The 24,918-nt window shown below is 50.1% G+C and overlaps 10 protein-coding genes across 10 annotated transcripts; 3 read left to right on the top strand and 7 right to left on the bottom strand.

Moving 5' to 3' along the window:
- Positions 1-189: 189 nt before the first annotated feature.
- BO87DRAFT_375343 (serine/threonine/tyrosine protein kinase MPS1) lies at positions 190-3,145 on the top strand. Its single transcript, XM_025623011.1, has one exon. The coding sequence runs from the start codon at positions 356-358 to the stop codon at positions 2,744-2,746; it is 2,391 nt and encodes a 796-aa protein (XP_025481202.1). The 5' UTR covers positions 190-355; the 3' UTR covers positions 2,747-3,145.
- Positions 3,146-3,278: 133 nt separating this feature from the next.
- On the bottom strand, positions 3,279-4,756 carry BO87DRAFT_375341 (rRNA-processing protein NSA2). The gene is made up of 5 exons (XM_025623010.1): positions 4,689-4,756; positions 4,612-4,622; positions 3,950-4,492; positions 3,659-3,868; positions 3,279-3,599 (listed from the first exon to the last, which is right to left on the bottom strand). Exons 1-5 carry the CDS (start codon positions 4,689-4,691, stop codon positions 3,581-3,583), a joined length of 786 nt encoding a protein of 261 aa, XP_025481201.1. The 5' UTR covers positions 4,692-4,756; the 3' UTR covers positions 3,279-3,580.
- A 128-nt stretch (positions 4,757-4,884) lies between these two features.
- On the top strand, positions 4,885-6,074 carry BO87DRAFT_375340 (mitochondrial 54S ribosomal protein bL21m). Its single transcript, XM_025623009.1, has one exon. It carries the CDS (start codon positions 4,954-4,956, stop codon positions 5,722-5,724), a length of 771 nt encoding a protein of 256 aa, XP_025481200.1. The 5' UTR covers positions 4,885-4,953; the 3' UTR covers positions 5,725-6,074.
- An 86-nt stretch (positions 6,075-6,160) lies between these two features.
- On the bottom strand, positions 6,161-8,032 carry BO87DRAFT_405714 (GMC family oxidoreductase; the record flags this gene model as incomplete). Its single annotated transcript, XM_025625950.1, has 1 exon — positions 6,161-8,032. One exon carries the CDS (start codon positions 8,030-8,032, stop codon positions 6,161-6,163), a length of 1,872 nt encoding a protein of 623 aa, XP_025481199.1.
- A 357-nt stretch (positions 8,033-8,389) lies between these two features.
- Positions 8,390-9,981, bottom strand: BO87DRAFT_375339 (VOC family protein). The gene has a single exon (XM_025623008.1). The coding sequence runs from the start codon at positions 9,847-9,849 to the stop codon at positions 8,452-8,454; it is 1,398 nt and encodes a 465-aa protein (XP_025481198.1). The 5' UTR covers positions 9,850-9,981; the 3' UTR covers positions 8,390-8,451.
- Positions 9,982-11,174: 1,193 nt separating this feature from the next.
- BO87DRAFT_395781 (dioxygenase) lies at positions 11,175-12,343 on the bottom strand (the record flags this gene model as incomplete). The annotated part of the gene is made up of 3 exons (XM_025625208.1): positions 11,175-11,456; positions 11,523-11,996; positions 12,050-12,343. The coding sequence occupies 3 exons, from the start codon at positions 12,341-12,343 to the stop codon at positions 11,175-11,177; spliced, it is 1,050 nt and encodes a 349-aa protein (XP_025481197.1).
- A 1,173-nt stretch (positions 12,344-13,516) lies between these two features.
- Positions 13,517-16,807, top strand: BO87DRAFT_331789 (Zn(II)2Cys6 transcription factor). Its single transcript, XM_025620349.1, has 12 exons — positions 13,517-13,706; positions 13,808-13,841; positions 13,923-14,013; positions 14,067-14,239; positions 14,290-14,732; positions 14,771-15,226; positions 15,279-15,424; positions 15,474-15,494; positions 15,545-15,623; positions 15,678-15,951; positions 16,006-16,174; positions 16,232-16,807. Exons 1-12 carry the CDS (start codon positions 13,569-13,571, stop codon positions 16,743-16,745), a joined length of 2,538 nt encoding a protein of 845 aa, XP_025481196.1. The 5' UTR covers positions 13,517-13,568; the 3' UTR covers positions 16,746-16,807.
- Positions 16,808-18,210: 1,403 nt separating this feature from the next.
- BO87DRAFT_424617 (putative C6 transcription factor (OTam)) lies at positions 18,211-20,498 on the bottom strand (the record flags this gene model as incomplete). The annotated part of the gene is made up of 2 exons (XM_025627246.1): positions 18,211-19,960; positions 20,053-20,498. The coding sequence occupies 2 exons, from the start codon at positions 20,496-20,498 to the stop codon at positions 18,211-18,213; spliced, it is 2,196 nt and encodes a 731-aa protein (XP_025481195.1).
- Positions 20,499-21,734: 1,236 nt separating this feature from the next.
- Positions 21,735-22,667, bottom strand: BO87DRAFT_385400 (uncharacterized protein; the record flags this gene model as incomplete). The annotated part of the gene is made up of 3 exons (XM_025624721.1): positions 21,735-22,076; positions 22,220-22,227; positions 22,562-22,667. 3 exons carry the CDS (start codon positions 22,665-22,667, stop codon positions 21,735-21,737), a joined length of 456 nt encoding a protein of 151 aa, XP_025481194.1.
- A 1,093-nt stretch (positions 22,668-23,760) lies between these two features.
- BO87DRAFT_375334 (DNA-directed RNA polymerase II subunit RPB4) lies at positions 23,761-24,914 on the bottom strand. The gene is made up of 3 exons (XM_025623007.1): positions 24,611-24,914; positions 24,364-24,491; positions 23,761-24,273 (listed from the first exon to the last, which is right to left on the bottom strand). The coding sequence occupies exons 1-3, from the start codon at positions 24,799-24,801 to the stop codon at positions 24,146-24,148; spliced, it is 447 nt and encodes a 148-aa protein (XP_025481193.1). The 5' UTR covers positions 24,802-24,914; the 3' UTR covers positions 23,761-24,145.
- Between the last annotated feature and the right edge of the window lie 4 nt (positions 24,915-24,918).

The following is a 24,918-nucleotide window of genomic DNA, read 5'->3' as shown; positions in this document are numbered from 1 at the left end:
CTCTGGACCAAGTCCTAGACAGTTACCTCGACATCATCGAGTGGGGAGTCTAATGATCATTGTTGATGGAGGGCAGTGATTGCCCGGGGCAACCAGAACAACAACCCAGTCACGTGACCCGCGCCCAGCCACCGGCAATTCGAAGTTGGATGTTTCGATTGACTCTAGATTAACCACAACACGCCAAACGTCGACTACTAACCCTTTGAAGCAGGTACCATTGGGGCCAACTGGGCTGGTTCTCCGGGCTGACACGTCAATGCGGTCTCTCCGAGCTCTTGCATGAAGCCCTCGCCCCCCTTCACCATCGACAGCACACCTACCGGCTAACTTCGACAATCCTCGTACCCGTGAGATGTCCCGCGCCGCGCTCTCCCGCTCCGGGTCCAGGCGGACATCCCCAGAATTCCAGAACTCACCCGCCTTTCGAACCAATTCCTCCGTGGCTAGGCAGTATTCTCCGGGAGACAGTTCTGACGACGAAGTCCCCGAACCGAAATTCAGCGCTTCCGTCAAGGCCCTGCTTGACGAAGATGGACTCGATGTGTCCCCGCGCCTTCGCGGCGAGCGCATGGGATCCTCTGCTGCCTCCAGCCAGGAAAGACGATCTCGAGCGACTCCTCCTCAAGACCACTCGACCGGAAGTCCTGCGCCTCGCGTGGTTCGCCTTGCACCATCATTAAGCGGCAGTGGCGGCAGATCGAGAAGGGAGGGATCACTCCTCTCCAACAGCGAAAGTGCCGACCAGGATGCAAGAACCAATTCGAATGATTTCATTACGCCCGCTCCTAGGCCACGCAGCGTGCGAATCAATGCATCGCGTAGCCATACACGCTCTCCCGCATCCGTATCCCCCTCTCAGAGACGCTCCGCCGAAAGGAGCTATGTCGACGACCACGGAAGTGCGGAACGTTCAGAAGATGAAAGGAAGTATAGGTATGAGGATGACTACGCTCCTCGCACCGGTCCTTCATCGGTATTACGAACGCGAAACCCGGAGGATATCGGCATGGCGAGCTCATTGCGCGTCAAGCGAGTCGGACGACTCACTGGAACGTTTCTGAACGGCCCCGCAAGACGCGGTGTATTACGACGCCAGAGTGAAGAAAATAATGAAGACCGAGACCTTGACGCGAATATCGACAACGCCGACTACCACTATAAGAACACAGCGAAATCTTCATCACCCAAGGTATCATGGGCCGACCCAAGCCCACCTCTCAGAACCGATGAGCACCGATCCTATGATCGTGCAGATGGACCTTTTTCTAGATCGTCCTCACCGAAATCCTATGGATCGCACTCGAAATCGACACCCGGGTCTTCTTCGGAGATGTCCTCCAAACCCTCCAGTTCGCAAGAACAGCCTGTGTTCAAAGTCCCTCTTCCGCCGACATTGCCTTCTTCTAGAGACCAGGAGAATGAGCCTCCACCGACATTCAAGCGCGCCAAGCCTCAAGGTTTCAACTTGCTGGACAAGCCTGAGAAGCTTGCTGTGGTGTATGGTGACGAGAAGAAAGAGCATGGGGAGACACCTGCAGGGAACGGGAACTCCCCTAGAAAGATCCTTGCAACTAGAAGTAATAACACACCTCACAGACCGGCCCCTCCTCCTCCTAAGATGTCCGTTCTTGAGACCGCCACTGCGACAGGAGGAGCTGCCACGGCATCACAATCACGGAAAAAGCGCAGTCAAGTTTCAGTCAACCACAAGCCCTTCACCCGGCTGGACTGCATCGGTCGTGGTGGAAGTTCGAGAGTCTACCGCGTCATGGCTGAGAACTATAAGATTTTTGCTTTGAAGAGAGTGAATCTGGAGGACGTCGATCCAACTACCTTGGCTGGATACAAGGGTGAAATTGACTTGCTCAAGAAGTTGGAGAATCTTGATCGTGTTGTTCGTTTATTCGATTGGGAGTTGAATTCAGACAAGCATACTTTGAGTGTTTTGATGGAAATTGGAGAGTCAGATCTAGAGAAGATCCTTACCTACCGCCTGAACGCGGAGGACGCCAGATTCGACATCAACTTTACCCGATACTACTGGAAGGAGATGCTTGAGTGTGTTCAAGCTGTCCACGATCACAACATTGTCCACTCTGATCTGAAACCGGCGAACTTCCTCCTGGTTCAGGGCCGACTGAAGCTAATCGATTTTGGCATCGCGAACGCCATTCAAGATAACACTGTGAACGTGCATCGTGAACAGCAAGTGGGAACCCCGAACTACATGTCACCGGAAGCCTTGGTCGACTCCAATGCCTCACTTGGCCTACCAGCAAGTGTGGGGAAGATGATGAAGCTCGGAAAACCGAGTGACGTATGGAGTCTGGGATGCATTCTCTACAAGATGGTGTACGGCCAGCCTCCGTTTGCTAAAATCGCCAAATACTATGAACGCATCCTCGCCATCCCCAATCCCCACGTGAAGATCGACTTCCCGGCATTCGGCGTAGGAGGCGTCCCGGTACCCCCTGGACTGGTCCGAACGTTGAAGCGCTGTCTTCAGCGCGATCAAACCTTGCGTCCAACCGTGGAAGAGCTTCTCGGCCAGCGCGATCCATTCCTCTACCCAGACGCGCAGCTCGAAGGCGCCGTCCCAGTCACACAGGACATGCTGAACCGGATCCTCGTGAACGTGGTCAACCACTGCCGCGTCCGCGGCATCCCCAAGGACGAAGAACTAGCCGCATGGCCCGCTGGATTCTTCGCCAAGATCAAAGCTGCACTAGAAGAAGGCAGCTAAGTTAACCATCACCAACCTACACTGTCGACTGAACCAACCAACCTTTCCTATGTTCCTGTGTGCCTTCCACGTCCTGATACCATACCTCTCCGATGAACCCGGCGTTCCCAAGTCACCACCGTTATATCCTCGCCTTTTTCTTTTGTTCCGTACGACAGATACCTGTTTCTTCACTTCTTGTTCCATCTTGGATCTATACATCCTTTTCCTCTTCTTCCACCACAACTATTTTGGTTTATGGAACACACCCGCTGGAAACATGGTGTTGTCTTTATTTTTGTCTTGAGTCGCGCTTCAGCCTGGGTGATTGATTGATTGAGTCATTGACCGATTACGTGTTGTTTATTGATTGCATTGGAAGCTGTGGGATCCAGAAACAGCATGGGTATTTGGAGTTTGGTCTAAGAGTATAATTGGAATATACTAATTTACATATATCACTTTGCGCAATTCCGGACTTGCTGTAGATGGTCGTCTCGAGATAAATCCTACGTAGTTGCTATTTACTTCTAGTATGGGGACATGTTTACCACTCAGACCAAATCAAGCTTCATTTATTTGGGATACTTAATTGGTACGCTCACTCGCCTCAGCGAGCAATTTCAAGTCACATCAGAAAGTAGACAAATAGGGATCCTTTTCGGCAAATGAATATGAAAATCGGGAAACAAGACGGATACTTTGCGCGCCGCTAACGCCACACCCACTGATATAGTCTATGTGAAGACGAACACAAACCAACGCAACCAGGGCATATTTTGAGATAGGGAGGGATATGGTATGATGATATGAAGGAATAGAGCGGGATTCATAATCATGGATGAGAAGAGGTGTTTAGACGAGGAGAACAGCGCTGTAGTGATATAGTGTTAGTATCATAGTTATAAGGCAAGATGTGAGGAGAAAACTCACTTGACAGTGCCATCCATGTCAGGGTTGTTGGTGATCTGCGCCCATTTACCCCAGACGACCTTGCCGCTGGTGGTGACGAGACCCAGTTCGGAAACGTTCACTTCAACGATGGTACCCTTGGTCAAGACACCCAGTTGGGTATACAGAGGGTTCTGGGGGTTCTTCTTGACGGAAAGGATGGGAAGCTGGACGGTGACACCCAATTCGGGGCTGGAAAGGGAAAAAAAGCCATTACGTCAGTTGAACGACTCCCATAACAAACAGAATGAAAAGGAAAGGGGATAAACATACTGCGTAACATTGGCCTTCTTGTAACGCAGACCCATAGGACGAATGAACCGTTCGTACTTAACAGGCCGTCTGGTGAAGTCACTACCGACGAAAGTAGGCTTGGTGATCATGCGCTTCCAGGACTTCTTGTGGGTCTTCTTTCCGGTGTTGACGACCTTGAACATCTCCTCCTCACTGATACCCTTGACCTTAGGAAGAGGCACAGCGAACTTAGCAGCCTTCTCATTCCGCTTGTCCTTGATGGCGCTGGACAGGGCCTTGGCGTTGGTGGCCTGCGACCGATCAAGCAGATACTGGGGCAGAGGAGTCTTAGACGGCTCATCGGGAGCGGAAGACTTGACGTTCTTCTCTTCCTGCTCCTTGATGCGCTTGCGCATCTGGATCTTCTCCTTATGGCGCTGCTGCTGGTACAGCTTGGCCCTCAGGCCGCGCAGGTTCTGCGCATCCTTGGACTGCTTGTGCGATTCACGAGCCTGGCGCTTGCGGACACGCTCATCGTGATCGAGCCGCTTACCGTGCTGCTTCTGCCAGCGTTCGATATACCTATTCCTCTCATCAGTATGCTTTGTTCGTTGCTTCGATATAATGATTCCCCGGCGGTGGAAAAACAGCTCGGGTCGGGGCCCAGCTTTGGTGGCATGGGTGGGGGAAGTGAGACGAACTCGTTCTGAGGCTGCACACGGAACAATCAGTTAGCAAAACCAGATGCTATACGTTTCAGGGAACATCTCAATCATACCATGATGAATCAACCGCGAGAAAGCGAGTCAAAAACAAGTTGATATCAAACAACGGCGGAGCCCGAAGTGTCTTGACAAGACAAAAAAGTTCGATGCGGCGGCAACGGGACTGGGTCTTGGCACTCCGATAAGTCACGTGGAGCACTTTATCTCTCTCCGTCCGGAATTTCATCCTGCGAGATGCTTCGGAGTCCAGGCACGGCACGGTCAAGGTCAACAATCGCCTCAATTCCCTCCCTCTCCTAGTCTCTACTACACACAACCATGTTCTCTCGAACCACACTGGCACGGGCACTTGCCCTGCCCATCGAGCACACCGCCGCCCGATCCTCCATCCTCGCCGGCGCCAGCAACACCACCTTCCGTGCCTGCCTTCACCAAGCCACCACCACATCTTACTCTACAACAACATCATCACACCCCTCCGCTCCCCTCAGTGCCACTCCCCGGGCCCAAACCTCCATTCCCATCGAACAACCTCACTTCCTGACGCCCCAGAACACCATTCCCGAAACCCGCGCCGATGTGCCTCTTAACAAACAGCCCGTGGCCCCGACCTTCGACGCTCCATTGAAAGTGTCTCAATCCCTCCTCGACATGCTGCCCTACCTCACCTCGCAAAAGCCGCACTACATTACCGCCCACCTCCACGACAGACCCTACCTGCTTACCGAGGGTGATCAGCTGCGTCTGCCTTTCCTCATGCCCAAGGTAAAATCGGGCGATGTCCTGCGGTTTAACCGGGCGTCGGTGCTCGGTTCTCGTGAGTTCTCGCTCAAGGGCGGCGAGAAGTACCTTGATGAGCGGTTGTTTGAGTGCCGGGTCCGGGTGATGGGTTTCGAGTCGGAGCCTTTGCGCATCACGGAGAAGACGAAGCGGAGACGCCGTCACGTGCAGAAGGTGACGAGCAAGCATCGTTATACTATCCTGCGGGTTATGGATGTTAAGGTTAAGACGGCGGAGGAGTTGTTGCAGGAGGGTGCGGTTGTGGTGCAGAGTGCTGATTCTGCAGCCAATGTTGAGCTTAAGGAGTAGATTTCGGATTTGAGGGAAAGGGACTTGAGGATTTCGCAAAATTTGAGCAAGACGTGGGCCGAGCCTTTTTAGAGGCCCATGTTTAGATGGGTATGGGTTTCATGCTGTGTTATATCCATTGGTTGGAACCGCGTAGAGCGGTATACCATGTACAGATAGGACTTTTCTGTTATGCACATTGAGGAGTGCAATTGTATTTTATTGTATAATTGGGTTTCGAATGTTTAGTTGCTCCTTGTATTTCCGTGTCCTCGAAGCCAGCAAACCGGGTGTACCTTTAGCAGCCGTTGTTACTGACCATCTAATAGGAAGAAAATCCAAGCAAGCTATACCCACTAACAATGAAAGGCTGTTATTGATATAGCGTGTATCCTAAGGATGATATATTAGACAACCACGGCATCTGCTCTAGTCGTCGCCTTTGATGCGTTTCCAATCACAACCCGTACAGAATCTCCTCGGCGATCTTCTCTGCAAAAGCATAAACTGTTGACTGAGGAGCCCCCGGAGGTAGGAACGGAAAACTGCTCGCATCAACAACCCTCAGTTTCTGAACCCCATACACCCGTGCGGAGCTATCCACGACTGCCATTGGGTCCTCTTTCCTTCCCATCTTGCAGGTTGAAGATCCATGTGAGATGGTTGTTAATGATCTGCGGATGAAGTCGAGTATTTGGTCATATGTCGTCACATTGGTTCCCGGTGAGAACTCTACTGGATCAGCGACGCCTAAGTCGGCCAATTTCGCCCAAATCTGGCGACTCCGGTTGAAAGCGCCCACCATTATCTCCATGTCCGTAGTATTTGCCAGCCATTGAGGGTTGATGATGGGCGGAGTTGTCATGTTTGGACCTGCTAGCGATATGTTACCGCGGGAGAAAGGTGCAACGTTGACGAAGCTAATGGTGGCATATATTTGACCGGCACTCGCATTTTTTGGCTGTGGATAACCAATGGGGGTATACACGGTTTCTGGCCAGTCGTCTGGCAGGGTCGAGAGTGCTTGGATAGATTCATTCGAAAGGCGCCAGCGGTAGGGCTTGGGTAGTTTCTCCCATCCAAAATACCCTGGCCCAGGGATGGACAGTGGACCAGTGGCATTCACAATGTATTGTTTGACATTCGACTCCACTAGAGTGTCATCGTCAGCTAACGAGGCTACAGTTGGAACATCCACTCGGTGCGTCGTTCCGGCTGTGGGATGATCTTGTAAGTTTTGGCCGACGCCCGGGAGATGACTGATGCAGCTGATGTTGAACCGGAAAAGTTGGTCATGTGGGCCAATTCCTGACACCATAAGTAAGTGAGGGGACTGAATGGCTCCTGCCGACAGTATAACCTCCTTCTGAGCGCTTAGGGTGAAGTTAACTGGGGGGATGCCAAAGGTCCCAGCCGTTTCAACCTGGACGCCAGTTGCGACTCTATGATTATCAAACAAAATCTTCTGCGCAAGTGTCTTATGATAAACGACAGGGCCTAGGCCACTGTTGAGTGTCGATTGCAAGAAGCTGGTTTCTGACGAAGATCGATGAGCATTGATAGGATTGATGGTCAGGGTCATGTAACCAGAGCCTGAAAGATTGCCGCTATTGAATTCAGACTGCTTGAGACCCAGAGCAATAAGTGCTTTGCGAAACCAAGTTCCAAAGCCGTCGACGAAGTTACCAGGCGAGACTTCTAGGGGACCACCGGTTGAGCTGAAAGCTTCTGGGTTTTGTATGTTCGTCGAATTGATGAAAAGCTTTTCATCCGGAGGAGTGAAATGCACTGATTTCTTGTAGTAGGGAAGCATGCTGGGAAACTCATAGCTCTTGTCTCCGACCTCTTCAGCCCATTTATGCAGACTGCCTATGGTAGGGCGATGATAATACATGTAATTTCTTCCTGAAGTGCCTCCTAGCGTTTTCCCGCGCGGATAATGAAGTGTGCGATTGCCTAGGCTCTCCTGGGGTTGGGTCATGAAATTCCAATCGACCAAAGGCTGGAAATCGCTTATATCTGGTCCGGAAAAGAAGGTCGAGTATTCTGGGACTACAGAGAGGTCACCGTTGTCGATTTCATAGAAACCGCCTGCCTCAACAACGGCCACACTGAGATATCCGCTCCTGACCAGCCGACTGGCAATAGTCAACCCGGCAGTGCCTCCACCTATAACAATATAGTCAAAGGTTGCATTTTGGCCGGGTATACCGAACCAAGTTCCCAAGAGAGGCCCACGTTGGTCGTAGTCGAAGAGATCGCGATCAGGGCCATCGTGTGCAATGGCCAGAGCTGCCAGGGCCAGCAAGGCTCCAAGTATTTGCATCATAAATTGCGCTAAGAGGGGACTGAATTGCCTTTTAGAACAAGCGGTGGGCCCCAAAAATTATCATTTGCAGGACGACACTGGAATGATCAAAGGGTGGACTAGAGCTAGCAGCGTGATAGCAACAATGTAAAGATACAGAGCAATGGAATGAACAGCAACTGCATGTTAAAATGAGACGAATGGGAGATGAAAGGAAGGGAAGTTAAGAAAGAGAAGAAAGATCAGGAAAAGGCAAGTAGGCAGTCCAGGAAGGGAAGGAGTGAGCTTGCACTCCAACACCATCAATTCTTATTAGAAAACAGCACCTACAATATACAACGAATAGTGTCAACAAGAGATGCTACCATTGACCTTTATAGCTTGCAGAAATTTGAGGATTATACGCTTATATCTTAACACACAACATAAAAAGCTGATCTTCACTCCAGAAGCTTCTTCAATCCTAGCTCCACCCGGCAGCTTTCAAGGCTGTCCTTCTGCATCTGTTCATAAAGACTGATTTCATCGACCGTCGGAGTTCCCATCATCTGCTGGAACCCATCCAGGTCGGCATCCGCCTCCATGATCAGCCGTTTGGACTGCGATGTGTTGCCTAGATTCGAGTTGAAGATACCTCCGGCAGATAGGGGAAGAAAGTCCTCGTATGTGATGGGATCGAACTCGAGAATGCCATTTTCCAATAGCTGGCTGAGACTGGCCTCTTCTGATGCAAATCCTTCTTTACCCTTGGGTGTTGTTCGATAGCAGAAGTATGCTAGTTTCTGCTTTTGCAATTCACGGAGGTCATCTGGAAATCCTTCAAAGTGTTTCCTCAAGATTTTCTCATATTTATCAGGGCCAGCTGCTGTCTCTGCCGCTTCTCTGTTAACCTGACCGAGGATGTCATCATACAGCTTCCGGCCTTTCCGCGTGAGAGCATAGCCACGCTGCTCAACTTCGCCAAATCTTGCTGTATGGGATCCCTTGACATATGCCTCATTAGCATCACGGAAGTATACCGTCTCCTCCAGGGCCTTGAAGCTGGTCTGGCGTAGTAAGATGGGACAATCGCGTCGCGGAGGTCCTTCAATTCGTTCTTTCGCCGGCATACCATTGTCCTGCATCATCTTTTGAACAAGGTCGATATCAATGGTTCGAGGAGTAAGGTGGTTTATGTGGCAGCTCGGGAAAGATACAATGTCGGCGATTAACGGGTGCTCCTCCTTGAGGATCTTGTATTCTTCAAGCGTCACTGTTGCCTTGGAGTGCCATCGGAAGGTTTCCAGTCCTTCGGTGATGAACTCCTTGCACTCATCAGGGGTGAGGTGACCCTGTACCTCAGCGTGGTTGATTAAAGCCACCAAGCGGTCGGTGAAGATATTTCTCTGTTTCAGAGCCCTCTGCGCCAGATCTCGTGTCCTCTCCGTCAGCAAGTCCATGCGCAGGACGGTTGTGAACACTCGGAACGGATGCCTGGCCAGGGCTTCCCTTGTCCTTGGCCGAAATGCGGTAGCATGCATCGGAAAACCAGCGACACTCAGATCATAATATCCAACAGGATACATGCCCATAACAGCGAACATACGCCTGATCGTGGCTAGCTCCTGCGCGGTTCCCAAGCGGATGGCACCATGTCTCTCGACACGGTTTCTGGAGGGCAATACCTCGTCAGGATCAATGGCATCTGCACCTCCTAATCTTCGACTTCTATTAATTGCCTCTGCATCCGCCTTCCATACCAGGTCCACCAGGTCCCCGTAAAGGGGGACTTCGCTCTTATACATATTCGAGAGAGCGTGGCAGAACCCGGCCCGCAGGTTATCTTGGTTCCAGTCCATACTGGTATATAGTCGTATATTATATCGTCGTGAGGGTGTATATATTTGCTTCTGAAGGGGACGAGACGAAGAACGCGAGATCAAACGATACATAAACGACGAGGTATTTCGTGATATATGAGCAACAACTAGCGAGCCAACGATGGATAAAGCAGTTCGGCAAGATGCCGGCGGGGTTCATGGGATATATAGCGGTACCAAGGAAACTACTCAACAAGTCACACTTCAGCCTATATCCCTTACGTACAGCACTATATATCCTGCATTAAACGACCCAATTCGCTATCCACCCCGATAAGCATGCAATCGCCATATCGGGCTATCAGCTCATTAGCAGGAGCCACCGGACTGCAGCTCAATCGTCATCGCCGAGAGCCGTGAGTATCCGTCCGTGCAGGGCTCGGACTTTCATCCGTCGGGATCGGATGCCATTTGTCTGGCATTTCATTTGAGAACTGCACATTGTTTACTTTGGACAATCTAGAACTTGGCGTGCTGACCGGCTATGCACTAATGAGGAGTGCCTCGGAACAGTAGTTCTGGCCGGATCCTGCTGGTGCAAGCGCAACAAATATCCGATAACCAGCCACTGAAGAGAGCCGCGCTGATAAGATAGTCGATAGTGGTATCTATATAGGCACCACACACTTTAACGATCTTTGCTCCATAGATAAGGTGATTTTGTCCATACTACACTCGAAAGCATTAAAATCACTCGACCATATACACCACTTGCCTCCGTATCGATTGTGATAAACGAACCGGCATGGACCTCCGCGGCGAACCTCAATCCGGGGAAGCTTGCCTCCGAACAAACCAATCGGATCGAGCTCTAAACCCCAAAACAAACCCGTCGGATATGGGATCTACTTCCTCTCCACATTCGTTCCCAGGAAGGGTAATTGGAGCATAATGCTCCTTTATTCGCGTAGTCGGCACGGGGTAACATGACACTCTGGCCCGGGGAGGGTCTTTGGTGCCGAGTGCCGACAATTCGGGATGGATGAGGACCTCTGGATCGTGAAGTATTTGTAATGTGTAAATCAAATTGGACACATAGTGTCAACATAGCCATAAAGCATTGATTTGTAACTAGTAGTTGAAGATTGGCTTGATCAAAGATATAGTTGCAAGACACAGAGGAGGATTAATGCCAAGTTATGACACTACCCATGAGATTTAGATGATTTCCACCATAACCACAGTGCAAGAAAGAAAAGGAAACCATATCACAAATCAGACACTCAAACAGTTATTGCGCTATCATACTTTATATAATGCTAAAGACAACATATCCTTATCTTCCTAAACAGTAATCAAACAATCTAATCCAAATCCTCCGTCTTACGAGGCGGAGGAGGACTCTTCTTCACAAGGATAAAGTCACGCTCCAAGAGCCAGAACCCCTTCGACTCGCGTCCATCAATCGTCTTAACCATAGGCTCCACATTGTGCTGCTTAGCCAGCTCCAGATCCTCGCACCAGTTGTAATCCACAATCAGGCTCTTCTTGACGCCGAACACGGTGTCGCTCTCCACGAAGTTGCTGTCGCGGGAGTACAGGGCCGTGATGAGCTTGGTGTATTCGGGGTGAGCGACCATGAAGTGCTATTACATTCTCCGTTAGTTCGGGTATCTTATTGTGGGGTTGATTCTTTGTTGAAGACGACTCACCATATGAGCAGGACGGAACCAATGGCGCTTCAGCTTCCGCAGGAGCTCTCCGACGGGACCGTCATTAGAGATGGGGTATGCGACGGGCTTGACGCAGGAGAAGAGATAGTGGCCCCTCTCATCGGAGAAGATCTTTCCGCGGCAGTTGGGCTCCTCTGATCCGTCGTACTCCAGGTCGTATACGCCGTTGCCGTCGGTTTCCCAGACGTCGATCAAGGCCTTGGACACGGCGTTGCCTTCCGTGTCTTTGATCCAGCCCCGCACGATTGTGGGCTCGCCGGGAGTGCCCTCTGCAGTGATGGACTCTCCGTATTCGAATGAGTGGGCCTCTTCGTCGTGGAAGGGGCCGAGCACGGAGGACTCGGTTGCGCCAGGCACGGTGGGGTAGGAGAGGGCATCGACGAGAGCGGAGATACCCAGGATGTCGGAGAGGAGGACGAATTCGTGACGGACGTCGGTTGAGATTTGACCGACCTATGGTAGTTGTGTTAACGGGTGGTTTGGTGGTGATAAAGACAGATACGTACTCTGGTCAGGAACTGCCACGCTTGCTCCCATTCGTCGAATTGAAGACCGACATCCCGGATGTAGTCATGGGCAGCCTGGATCAACTTCAGAATGAGGTACCGCATGCGAGGATTGTCGCACATGGAGTTGATCTTCATGACATTCTCGGTGATGTTCTCAATGGTCAAATCGAGCATTGGGGGCAAGTTGGCCGCGATCTCCTCTGGCGTCGATGCGGACGCCCATTTGGCGCGGGTGCGCTCGCTGAGGCCAGTGACCTTGGGAGTAGCTCCGTTCGTTTGTTGCTCAGACATTGTGAATTCTGATGATGAAAGATATGAGATAGGTTGGGAAGACCGTTGCTTGAGCGGTTCAGCCAGACGTGGTAGTCCGTCTCTTATACTTCGCCCGCCTCCCAATGGTTCTCGGTTATGGCCATTTTAGACACCGAACTGATCCCACAAATGCTTCCCCCGCACTTCATAACGCGGGGCAATTGTGATTATTGTGTATTGAACGTCATTTTGGCCGTCCGGGCCGATAATCGCAGCTGGGAGTTAGGTGTAGAGAGATCCGTCGGAGCGGATATATGGGTGTGGCGGGTCTTCCGTCGGACGAACATAACATTGGCGGAGCTCGTGGCAACCACGTCTTTAGGTTGCCGATTATTTGGTATGCCTGGAGTTCTGGAAATCTTATTCCACACACTCCCTTGCTTTTGTGCAATGTTCGGATAAGATGGATGCGAAAGGTAAATAGGGTCTTGTTTGTTAATAGCGAACAATGCCGTTATTCCGTCGTGTTCACAGCACGGCTTGACTTCTGTGGAGGGAACTATATTTTCTAGAGCCGAGCCGGTGAATAAGTTGCCAGGCGCATAGGTTTCAAGAGTAGAGCTACTATGCAGGTGAGTTGGCACTGGAGACGCAGTGGTTGTGCAAATCAACGATACGAATACATTCAGTGTAGGCAGTCAACTTGCAACAGCAAGTTCTCATGACGACTAAGAGTCCCGTCAATATGAAAAAACTAGATCGAGCATCTAAACTTGTTTTAACTGGAACTGCAGGCCCGCGAGCAGGGCTACAGATTAAGCAGAGTGTTTGAACACAGCTGCATGCTATCATAGCCCCTACTGGGACCGTCATAGTTGGCCACTGATGATGGGCGAGTTGATAATCATAATTCCGGGCTAGCAGCAGGAGCATTAAGCATTGGCCAGCATGCGTAGTCCTGCCTCATCATCAGTATATCCGTAGGCGTGGATCATCCAAGGCTGCCATGCCGAGAGACGAGCATTGTCTTGAATGACCCCAGACCCCGCGAAACCCCGGATGGCTCTGACGCGGTTGTTCCTGGTTCACTTGTGGAATGGCATCATCGGTTGGTGGCGATCGCAGCCGGGCTTTCGGTTTAAAGGCCAATCTTAGCGTTGCCGACCCAAGTTAGTGTGGAGCAAGCTAATCAGCTGGAGGAACTGACCAACAACAACAACAGCAAGCGGGATGAACACCACGATAATCATACGATCGCGTTTAGATGAAGCCTTTACTTGTTGAGAAAGGCATGGACGGCGGCAACGACTCTCAGCCAGTGACGGCGAAACTCCGCGCTTCTCGTCGGCGCCCGCCGCGTGCTTCACGTGCCTGCGAGACTTGTCGGGTGCGCAAGACCAAGGTGCGTCCACCCTTTTGCTTCGTTGCGTCTGCATTTATTGCAGACTACCAGCCGGCTATCAGTGTTGCTCGTTGAATCCCTATTGACGTTTTAAATGGCAGTGTGACCAAGCCCAACCGTGCTCCTATTGTGCTTGTATGCAATCCCGGCCTTGCCGGCTCTCAGTCTCAGCCAAACTGCCCCTAGGCGAATCGCATACTGACAACACATTCTTAGACCACTCACTTGATTGCTTCTATCGCGCTGCAGGCCCGAATGAGGCTTCATCAGCAGCAAAGAGGCAGGCGCAAATCCGAGAAGCTCAGAAGTATGTCTCATACGTTATCACTTGTCCGTCTATCGGATCTAACGTACAAGCAGATCGAAGACCCGCCCTTCACCATGGCCAGATGTGAGCCAGAGTAACCAAAGTGGCTTTCACCAGAGTGACTCTCCGGACCATTTTACCCCCCAGGTTGCGCGAAGTGTTGGCAATATCAATGCCAGCTCACCTACTGTTTTCACCCCTAAACGTGATGATGATAGCATAGTTGGTAAGACTATTCGATATTGTATTTGTATCCTGAATCTAAGAAATTTACAGCTGCCACACCTGAGCTATGTGACTCGGCATCCAGAGATGGTTTGAGTGGAGTCAATCTCCACACCAATGGCACGGAGTTTTATGGCAATTCCTCGAACCTTGCATTCCTGGGAAATATATATGCTCGGGCACGTAATCATGCGGAGAACAAACCGTTAACTATTCCCGACAACGAGCCTGCATACCCATCTAATGGTGGGACTAATGCGGTGCTCAATTCGTTATCGGACAAAACAGCTGTCGATCAGTTGACCCCCAACTCTCCAGCAGACAAGCAGTCTGAAAGCTCACAGACGAACAAGGCACAGCTTTCGATAGTGAACCTGCTGTATAATCCGAAATATCCTAGCCACTCCCCGCCACAGATTAACGGTGGCGCCGAGGATGATAGACAGGGGAGGAAAGAGAATGCCGAAGGCACCAGAGCTAATGCTCCAAGCTATGTGGGCAAGTTAGGCCTCTAGATCTACTTCCGTGACAGCAACCTGACTTTAAGGCAGATCACCGGTATGAATTGACACCTCTAATTGACAGGCTTTCAGATGAGGCACAACTGGAAATCGAGAAAATGTTCATCAGCAGCTACTTTTGCAACAAGCATTATATTCATCCTATGCTGTGCAAGACGAACTTTATGCGGCGTTGTGAGAATGAAGCTTTTGTCCTGCCCAGGCGGCCAGGATTCTTACGCGGAATATCGAAGTTCTCAGGACTCTATTTTTCCGTGGTTGCTCTGGGTGCCATAAACGCTAGCCCGCACGAGACAGCTCTGCTTGATCACTATTGCAATTACCTTCCTTATCTGGGCAAGCCCGGTGCTACGAGCAAGCCTTCGTCATTAGACTTTGCAGACTACTACTTTGGAAAGGCGAAACAAGCGCTAGGTGATTTGTTTGAGAGCTGTAGCCTAGAGAGTGCACAAGCTCTTTTGCTGCTGGTGGGTAGTACTCATCCTGAAATTATACCATCTGTTGCTGATTCGTGACTAGAGTGTCTTCTGCCAAAATGCGTTGCGGCCGCATAGCTGCTTCATGTACAGCGGCATGGCAGTGAGGACTGCAGTTGCTATTGGCCTGGCATCGGGCATGTCGTCTGTGTCCCTTGATACGCGGAAGGAGGGCAGAAGGACTTGGTGGTGAGTGCATTGCTCCTTCATCTGTACTCAGGCAGCTAATAGAAAATAGGTGTATCTATTCGCACGAAATGTTAATATCCCTTACTACTTATTTTATGCAACTTTACTAACTTGATGCAGTGAGATGTGCTGTTCCTCGGGGCGGTTAGACAGCATGAAAGACCTTCAATATTATCAAGTTTCACTACCAACGCTGAAGGTGGGTGTCATACTCTGCTACAACACTTGTGTACATCTGCTGATCTTTATTTAGGCCACGCCTGGCAACTTACTCGACCCCGATGCAGAAGACGACCATGTCGCTATGATACCAGCAATGGTAGCTCTAGGCCAGATAATGTCTGAAGCATCTCACCTTCTCTACCACTCACCGAAGCGATCTATGGGTGAGATGTCGCAGATCGCAATGAGTCTCGACAACAAATTGCTCGCGTGGAAAGCTACACTGCCGCACTTCCTAGACATTGATGCGGCTTCACTCAATGACACCGAATGGGCCTTTAAACAGAAGCTAGTATTGAGACTAAGTAAGTTCCAACAGCTCTGTCCTAACCAAGTACCAGTTCACTAACTAAGTACAGGATTCTATAACACCCGCATTCTAATACATCGACCATTCCTCGCCGCATCAGCATCCAGCACCGAGTCCTCCAACCTACTTCAACACCTACACACCTGCCTCGACGCCGCAAGAACCAGCATCCAGATGCAGTACGAATCCTTTCTACATCGAATCTACATTCGAACCTGGTAACCCTTCCCCCCTTCTACCCTTCCAAAACAACCCCAGCTAATGAAAACTGACAGGTGGTACAACACAACCTACGCCCTCTACGGTGCCATGATCCTCCTCCACCTCGTCCTCTCCGGCTTTCCCAGCATCCGCGACGAAGACCTCCTCCTTGATGTCGAAAAAAGCCTCGACATTTTCGAATCCATGAACAACATCGTGGTCGCGCGCCGCTGTGCCGAAATGATCCGCGAGGTTCTCGAAGTCGCGCGCGCATGTGTCACACGCCGTCGTTCTTCCCTCGTACCGTCAGCAGCAGCACATACATCAATGCTAGCTCCCCCGCCCACAAACTTCGGCGTAGATGCCGCTACTGCTACTGACCCAACAGCGGTGCAAAACCGGGCAGATAACCTCACAGGAATGGTCCCACCCAGCACAGACAGCGACTTCTTCTTCTCGCTGTTCAACCAGGATTCGCAGCCCGATACTCGTGCCGAGATATTGGCCAATTTGGTTGATCCTACGATATTGGAGGACTTTGCGTTCGGGAGTGGGGGCAGCGATTTCTCGTTTTTCTTGGGGTCTTGATGATAAATAATGAAGTTTTCCTATTCCTTGCTAGTAAGTGCACTATATAGGCTGTTGTAGACAAACATGGATGTTTCTTTTTTTATTTATTTTTTTTTTTTTATTTTTATTTTTTTTTCCCCCTACTACTCTGGAGCTAACTGTAATAAACAGTAGTCTCTGTAACCCAACCATTTACCATGTCTGCAGCAGAAATCGCTAACTACTACTAACGTAGTACTATGATGATGATGATCCCCGTATCGAGGCATCACCTAGACTATTAGACTTGCACAAACAACTTACTCGGGATACTTTGCTAGTCCGACTAGTAGTAGTAGTAGCCTGCGCCACAACCCATCCTTAATATTGAAACCATCCAAACAAAATAATTAAATATAGTACAGTACTTACTAGTATATATCTCACAATTCGGACATAACCTCCTCCCCATCCAACTATTCCAGAAAATTAAATAAACCTGCTAGATGATGAAGGGAGAAAAAAGCGGAGCTGCAAGCTTCATCCACCGGGGCAATTGTCTGCGACATGAGATGTTTCATGCCTAGTAGCTACTCCGTATTTACTATTTATTGACTTGTTTATTTATTTTGTTTTACTCAACTGTTCCATGTTTATCGACCTAGTTGGTGTAGGTTTTATGAAGGGTCTTATTTAATATGATGCATGTAAATTAGGGTGAGATATAGTAAGGAAGGTAGGTGGAGGGGGATGCGGTGTCATATTTATTCAATGTGTGGAAGTAGATAAATATTGGGAATGGAGAGATTGTATGTGATTTGGTTTCTGGGTGTGTAGGTAGGTAGATGGATATTAGATAGGTTGGTTGATAGATGAGGGAGCTTTGGTTTGTTTGATAGTATGGCTTCAATTATTGTAGCTGCTTTGAGCATAGAATCATTGGTAAAGGCAAGTACTACTTATTCACTTCGTTCGCTTACGTGTCCTACAATCACGCAAATATTGATCAAAGAATGCAATTTTATGACCATGACCGTGACAGTCCATAAAGTAAATCCACGCTATCTATCCATCCCATGGCCAAACCAGTCTATAACTATCCATCCAGTCCCGGATCCATCATGAGTATAAAGAAAAATAAAAGAACAAGAGCAAACCCATATGTACATAAAATGCATGCCGGAAGTGCAGTCATTCATCCAGTCATCCAGCCGGGTGGGGAATTAGTTCGTAAGAATCAAAACAGTGATCGATCATCATCAAGCACAACGCACAACTCCAAGCGAGTGCAGCCAAACATATAACAGTCAAGGTATCAAGAAATGGAAACCCCGGGAAAACATCGAGGTCGGATAAATAATCACAGAATGCGCCAGATCGGTAATCAGAGATGCGAGGGCGGTAGTTGTGGTCATCAAGGGCATCAAAAGGTTGTTAGTGAGCGTAAGGACGCGTGTCGCGTCGGCCGTATGATTGTTGGAGTGTGAGGAAGAGGGGATAAAGATTATAGCGGGGGAATCGAAGCGTCTTGTACACTGTCATCGCTGATCGAGGTTGCAGGAGATGCGAGACCCGAGATAACAGACGAGGTACCCCCGCGTCCGCTCTCGCCAGTTTGTTCCAGCTCGACCATCGAGTCCTCCAGCTGGGCGTTCGCGCCCGAGCGGGAAGCATTAATGGTAGGCTTAGCGGCGCTGGTCATAAGCTCATCGATACCGGGCTTCTCCGGGACGTAGTGATCGAGGTTGGTCGCGCTGTCGAGGCTTTCCAGTGCGAATTCAAGGAACTCGGCGTCCTTCTTGCTCACACTCAGCGTCCACCGGTATTCGCACAGTCGGAGACGGTAGAACTCCGATTCTTCTTTGGTGGGAGCGGTGACTCGAAGCAAAACACCAAAGGATCCGATAAGGGCAAAGTTCGTCCGCGCGGCGGCCGGCCAGAATGACCTCAAATGCATCGGACGAAGACGGTTGACAAAGTCCATGGCGGAAATCAGGCGAGTCTTGGCGGCAGAGCGGCAGATATGGGAGAGGTAGGCGTCGGCGGTGTCCTGGGAGAGGGACCGCACAATACAGCGGTGGAGAGTGATTTCCGTGGCGAAATAGGCCAGGTGCAAAGCACCGTTGCGGGAGTTGTCTTCATTGACCGTCTCGAAGATATCTCCGCCCGAGTCCATCTTCAGCTGGGTGGGTAGGCGACCAAACCACTCCTTCAGCCGGATCTGAGCCGGCTTGGCGCGCTCCAGGATCATGCGGGTACGGTTGTTCCCGGCCGTCCTGAATTCCTCAATCGCTTGAAGAGTATAGAAACGATCCAGAATATCGGACAATATTGTCGTCAAGGCCACCATGTGGCAGAAGGACAACGGACCATGGCCGACGGGCGCATCATCGTGGGCGGATGCACCCGAGAAGGCATCGGTGAAATCCTGTTCCACCAGGTCCTGAACCATCCAATTGGAAGACACAATGTGAGATGGACGGCCATGCACCAAAGCGGACCATTTGTCCTGCATATATAGTGCCCATGCCAAGCGTTTCCGGAGACCCTTCTCCCACGTTTCCATCCGCCAATTAGAGCAGTCCTGGTGCAGGCCCAGCTCGAACCCGGCGGTCACCAATTGTGCATTCAAGGCCGCTGTGGCAAGGTTGGACCGCTGCATGAGCAGCAGGCCGGCTTGCACAGTCGACATAGACGCATAGGGCAGGGACTCAGTCAGCAGCTTGAGGGCCGTGCTCTCCAGCCGGCCGGCATCCGGCCGTCGGACGGACTGCGAGGCCGAGCCGACATCAACGAACTTCAACGCCAACACATAGACGGCGGACAATAGCAACGGCGTCAGCCCGGTCCGTGCCCGGTAGGACTGACGGAAGCTATCCTCCATGAGGATGGGAAAGCTAGGATGGACATGCTCGAAGAACTTCTCCACCAAGGTGGAGCCATAAGGGGCGACCAGGCTTTCAATGGCATCGAGCGTAGCGGTTTGCGGGGAGTCCGCGTGAGAACGGGTGTTGACCACCCTCATGAAGGTGCCGTCGTCACCGAACTTGCGCACGCGAGACGAGGCCACACACCCTTCGTTATTCTGGTCCAAGGGTAAGAACTCGAGGAGGGCGGGCTCGAGTTCAGTGGTGAGGCCGATATGCTGAGTGGATTGGAACCAAAAGGCCGGCGTGAGAATGTGGTGGTTGTTCAATGTAGGGCGGGAAGAGCTGTCTGGTTTGTTGGAGGCTGGGGGAAGAGTAGTAGATTGCCTGGCAGCGGGTACCCAAATTAGCGTTCCGAATTGAGATTCAGGGCAGGGACGTCCGAGATCGGCCTTGAGGACGCCCCGGTGAAATCATACCTCTTAGGAGATTCCACTTCTTCGGCATCGGCGTCGTCCAATTTACGTTTTTTCGACGTGACATCCGCCGTGCCGGGGCGACTCGTCACGGACAAGGTGAAGGTGCAGTCCTGGCGGTGGAAGTCGCACGAATAGCATTTATTGATCATTTCGTTGATAGCACACCGGCTCTTTCTGCGCACACAGGCGTCGCAACTGGGCGCATCCCGGCCTGCTGCAGTCACACGGGGGAGGGTGCCAATGGATGAAGCCGGCGACTGTGGCGTGGATATGGACCCGGGTTGGGGGGCGTGTGATGGCTGGGGTTGGGATTGCTGCTGCTGGACCCGGGGTCGAAGGAGTTGGTGGTGGTGGTGGTCAGAAGCAGGCGACTGTTGAAAGGCAGCTGCAGAGGGGGCAGTTGGCCCCGTCGTCGAGGACGACTGGAGAGTGATAACGGCAGCCATTCAGAGGGGGGTTGAATGGACAGGTCGAAAGATAAACCGGATGGAGCGATAAGCAACGCCAACTCAAGAGTGGCCACTGCAGGAGCAAACCGGGGAGACAAGCCGGAGATGCGTAGATAGGCGGCGAGACTCGCAGGCCCAAAATCTCACAAATTGTCACAGAAACAATAATTTAATCAGAGATGGGCGATAGTGACAACAATCAATGGGGATTATTGTCACGTAAATGAACCGGGGCCGTCGGAGACTCCGCCGTACGAGCTCCGCAATGGAAAGCACGGAGGGCAGGAGACAAGAGAGAAAAAGAGGCTAGGAAGGCTAGAGGAGTAGTAGCAGTAGCCAGGGCGTAAGCCAGGACCCCTCACCAAATTGGGATTGGAAATATCTGGGGTTTGACTGCAGACCAACCAGTCTTGACGACGGAGTGGTTTGAGTGTCGCGCGGTGATCCCGTCTATCGTAACGCACCGACCAATGAACAGAGCAAGTACGGAGTGAGAGGACGGGTTGCCTGCCAGCCACGTACGAACCGCAGGGGAGAAGCTTATCAGTCGGAGTAGGCGTAAGCAGACCGACGGATGCTGATTGATTGAGATGATTGGAATGAATTGATAAATAGAGTAAGAAGTAAAGTAGTCAGGTAGATAGGGAAGGCAGTAGTAGTAAGTAAGGGAGGGTTGAAACGGGGGGGATTGATCGAATGGGGGGACGAGAAAGTCGGGGAGTACAAGCTTGCGGTGGACAAGAGCAGCGGAACCGGAGCCGCCCAAATTCGGGGAGATGGAGATATACTCCAGAAATGAAAGGAACTGATAAAAAGCGGTAGGTAATAAGAATAGAATGATAATAAAAATTATTGTCACAGGAATAGGATCACGGCGGAGAGCAGGGAAGGATCTGATTGCTTGTAAGCACTGATCATATCAGGGCCATGGATCTGTATTGGCTGGATAATAGTAATAGTAGGGTTGGTAGTAGTGTAGTGTCGTGTAGTAGTAATATTCTTTTCTTCAATTCCTATTAGATAGTGATACTGAAGTAGTAGTAGTAATAATAATAGATAGTAGTAGATAAAAGGTGTTGTGTATAAGAAGGGAAGAGGTAGTCAGGAACATATATAGTACTAGTTAAATGTCATAGAACAATGACACAAAAGTTGGTTCAGTCCCTTTAGTTCTCTTTTTTCCCTTACTCTCCCTCTCTTTCTGTCTCGGTCTTCATCTCATCCAGTGTCCATTCAGTTGATTATAACTAGTAATGGAATTGGCATGAGGTAAACCAGACAGGAAATTGGGAAAACAGTCATCAGGATCAATAAGAGAATCTCCGGATGAAGCGATCGATCAACACTGGCGAATGTTTTCCACACGTAACAGAAAAGTGGCCAGGCATGCTGGATGGCCACCCGGCGACTTTTCGCCTCAAGTTCCTGCGCCCTTGCACCTCCTCGTCCAGATAAGCCTCGTCCGCCTGATTGGATCCCCGATCGGTTGGCTGCCGAGGTGGCCTTGGTATTACGTACTGAGAATTGCAACTTCTCGTCCGGGAAAGTTTGGGGTTGAGAGAATTGCCGGAGATTCTACCGTCAGGTAGGTAAGTATGGAAGTAGTCAAACTAAATCTCAAATTAATCCTCTAGGGGTGAAGAGTTATATATATATAGTGACTTGCTGCTTATGCCATATGGTCTCATTGTTGGCACATATTATGCATACATACATACAGTTGTCCCTATTTAAACATAGTCATCTAATACTAGTGAATAAATGATCTGGTGCCCGTTTCTCCCGACCTATCATGCCGGGGAAATGCTCAAACCCTCTCACCAAGCAGGGATTACTCAGAGACAGCTCCCAATCACATCATCCCGATAACGCTCTTCATCCACCAATCACAACCCCTGCAATAGACTTGAAATCGGCATAGCGCGATACCGGCAACGGGGATCGGCCCTGCAGCTGGACGGCTTTTCTCCACAGCTTTCCCAGCAAAGCATGTAAAGTCCAACCCACCCCCCATGAGTGCAGTCCATGTGGGCTTTTTTGACGACTTACTCCGTACTTACTATAGAAATGAAATAAGTAATCAATGATGCAGGTCGGCGGGAAAATCCCCGGGTTACTGATTGGTGGGAAAGTGACCTTCCCTTGGGCATCTCTGCTGACCGTCATTGTTCATTATCTAATGGTTATGACTGAGCTGCAGTAGTACATTTGTCCATTTGTCCTGTATACTACTCAAATAGTTAGACTACTCCGTAGTATCCGTTGACTAAGGTTTCCCGGCCGCGCGACGGTTTCGTGACTCAGGTACGGAGTACACAGCGCCGGTGGATGGAATGCTTTTCTTTGTGTTCCATTAAAATTGGTTGTGACATCAGAAAGTACCTGATACGAATTATGGAATAATTCTAATTAACTACTATGATTCCTACTGTATAACATGGTGGTGTTGCAGGTCCTTTTCCAGTAGTCCCATAAATATATGATGTAAGGGAAAAATTGAAGAAAAGCACAAAACCCGAGATTAAATGTTATCTCCGGGGAGAAATCAGCCCGACCGAGCGTCAGTCAGTACTCGTACTAACTAGTCTAGTTCTATAATCAATCACTGTAAATCCCCATCCAGATTAGGCTCGCGTGCAGCTCAAACCAACAACTTTGCACACTAAAAGTTAAGTTGGAAATGGATTCCCATTACTTAATGTAAAGGTCATCCTGCTGCATCCTTTCCCGGGGGGGGGGCGGCCGCCAAATAAAAAAGGAAAAGAACTAAGAAAGGAATTCCCATTATTCAATATTCCGAACGGGGAAGGCGATCACATCATCTCTCATCCATTCAACCATTATTATTCATTCAACCTGTTACTTGGATTAGTAGGAGGTCGGCGGCAACGTGCACTGCCTTACTACCATGGAGTACTAATCTACTACTACTAGAGCGTTTTATCTAGTCCAATCCTTCGGGCCTCTCATGAGGTTTCAATTATCCAACCGATACTGCATTAGACTTTTTCAGCAGTTCGGGTCGAGTCTTTCTCAACAGGCCCATGGATGGGATTGATTGATCATTTTCCTTTCAGTTCAAGCTATCCTCCGTGTCATCCCAACTACTAATGGATGGATGAACTGGTCAATTACTGAATCAACTAAACAGGCAAGCTTCCGCTTTTCGCATGGTCATGGTGCTGGTGAAGTTATCCACTCTGTTTAAACTCTATCTAGTTCTTTGCTGGTAGGTTGGTCATCTAGACTCGGGTCTGCTGATGGATGGATGGTTTTTCACATGTTCTCTGCTTCTTATCTCATACTGTATGCAGTACACAATAGATGGTGACTGACTAGCTACTGTGTATATCGTCCCATATCCCAAACAAAGGGAACGAGAGAGAAAAGAACAACCACCACCCATGACGACATGATCGTCCTGTAACCGCCAATGCAATTTTCCTTTTTCTCAACGATACCCCCTGCTTTTTCTTTTTCTTTTCCCTCTCCTGTCTTATTGCACAGACAGTATAAATTAACTATGCGTCATAACTCCATAACTCCATGCTATCCCGAAAACAGACCCCATGCTCATAGAATGGCCATATGGTACAGCAACGTACACGAACACAACATGCATAAAAAATAAAGAAAGGATGAAGCTACTCCGTGAAATTGCGCAGCTTGGTCAACTCATCCAGCAGCTCCTGCAAATCGCCATCCGAGATCTTATGCTGCAGACTCGGAATGAGCGATTTGGCTTCCTCGGCGTTATCGCAGCACAGACTTCCTATTGGTTATTAGCTGCTGACCATGACACCCCCCAATACTCCTCTCCCCTTCCCCAGTAAGAACCATCCGGAGGAATAGATAAACATACCAAGCTGCGACCGCTCAAACATTTCCAACTCCGTATGCGAATTCAACAACCGCTCCACAGCCTTGATATTCTCTTCATCCTTGAACCGCGCAAACACCTCTAAGTAATCGAGCGTTTTCGTAAGGTTCCTAATCACCAAAAAAAACCATGTATTAGCCCCTAACTGACCCTCTCACTACTGTAACCACCTATGCCTCCTTCCCAAGCCAATCCACAACAGATCAATAGATAGTTAGGAATCACTCACTCCGGCTCCTCATACTTCTTCCCACCTCTCCGCTTATTCTCCAACACCTTATTAATAACCAATCTTGCCTCGGACAGCGACAGCGTATGCGTGTTCTGGTCCGCGCCGAGCTTCAGCGTTGACGCGGCTTCGAGTTCGCCTTGTGGGAGGGTGCGCTTGCGGTGCGTGGCGGGGGGGAGTTGGACGCTCATTTTGATAGATTATATATATATGTGTGTGTGTGTGTGTGTGTGTGTGTAATTGCTGGCTTGGGAAATGTGGTGGTAGGTCGTTAAGAGTGAGGTAGCGCGTCGCTGGTGGTGATGTTG

The sequence above is a fragment of the Aspergillus neoniger genome (genome assembly GCF_003184625.1).
Source record: "Aspergillus neoniger CBS 115656 unplaced genomic scaffold BO87scaffold_11, whole genome shotgun sequence".
In the NCBI taxonomy this organism is placed as follows: Eukaryota; Fungi; Ascomycota; class Eurotiomycetes; order Eurotiales; family Aspergillaceae; genus Aspergillus; species Aspergillus neoniger.
This window is presented reverse-complemented; position numbering and strand designations above follow the sequence as displayed.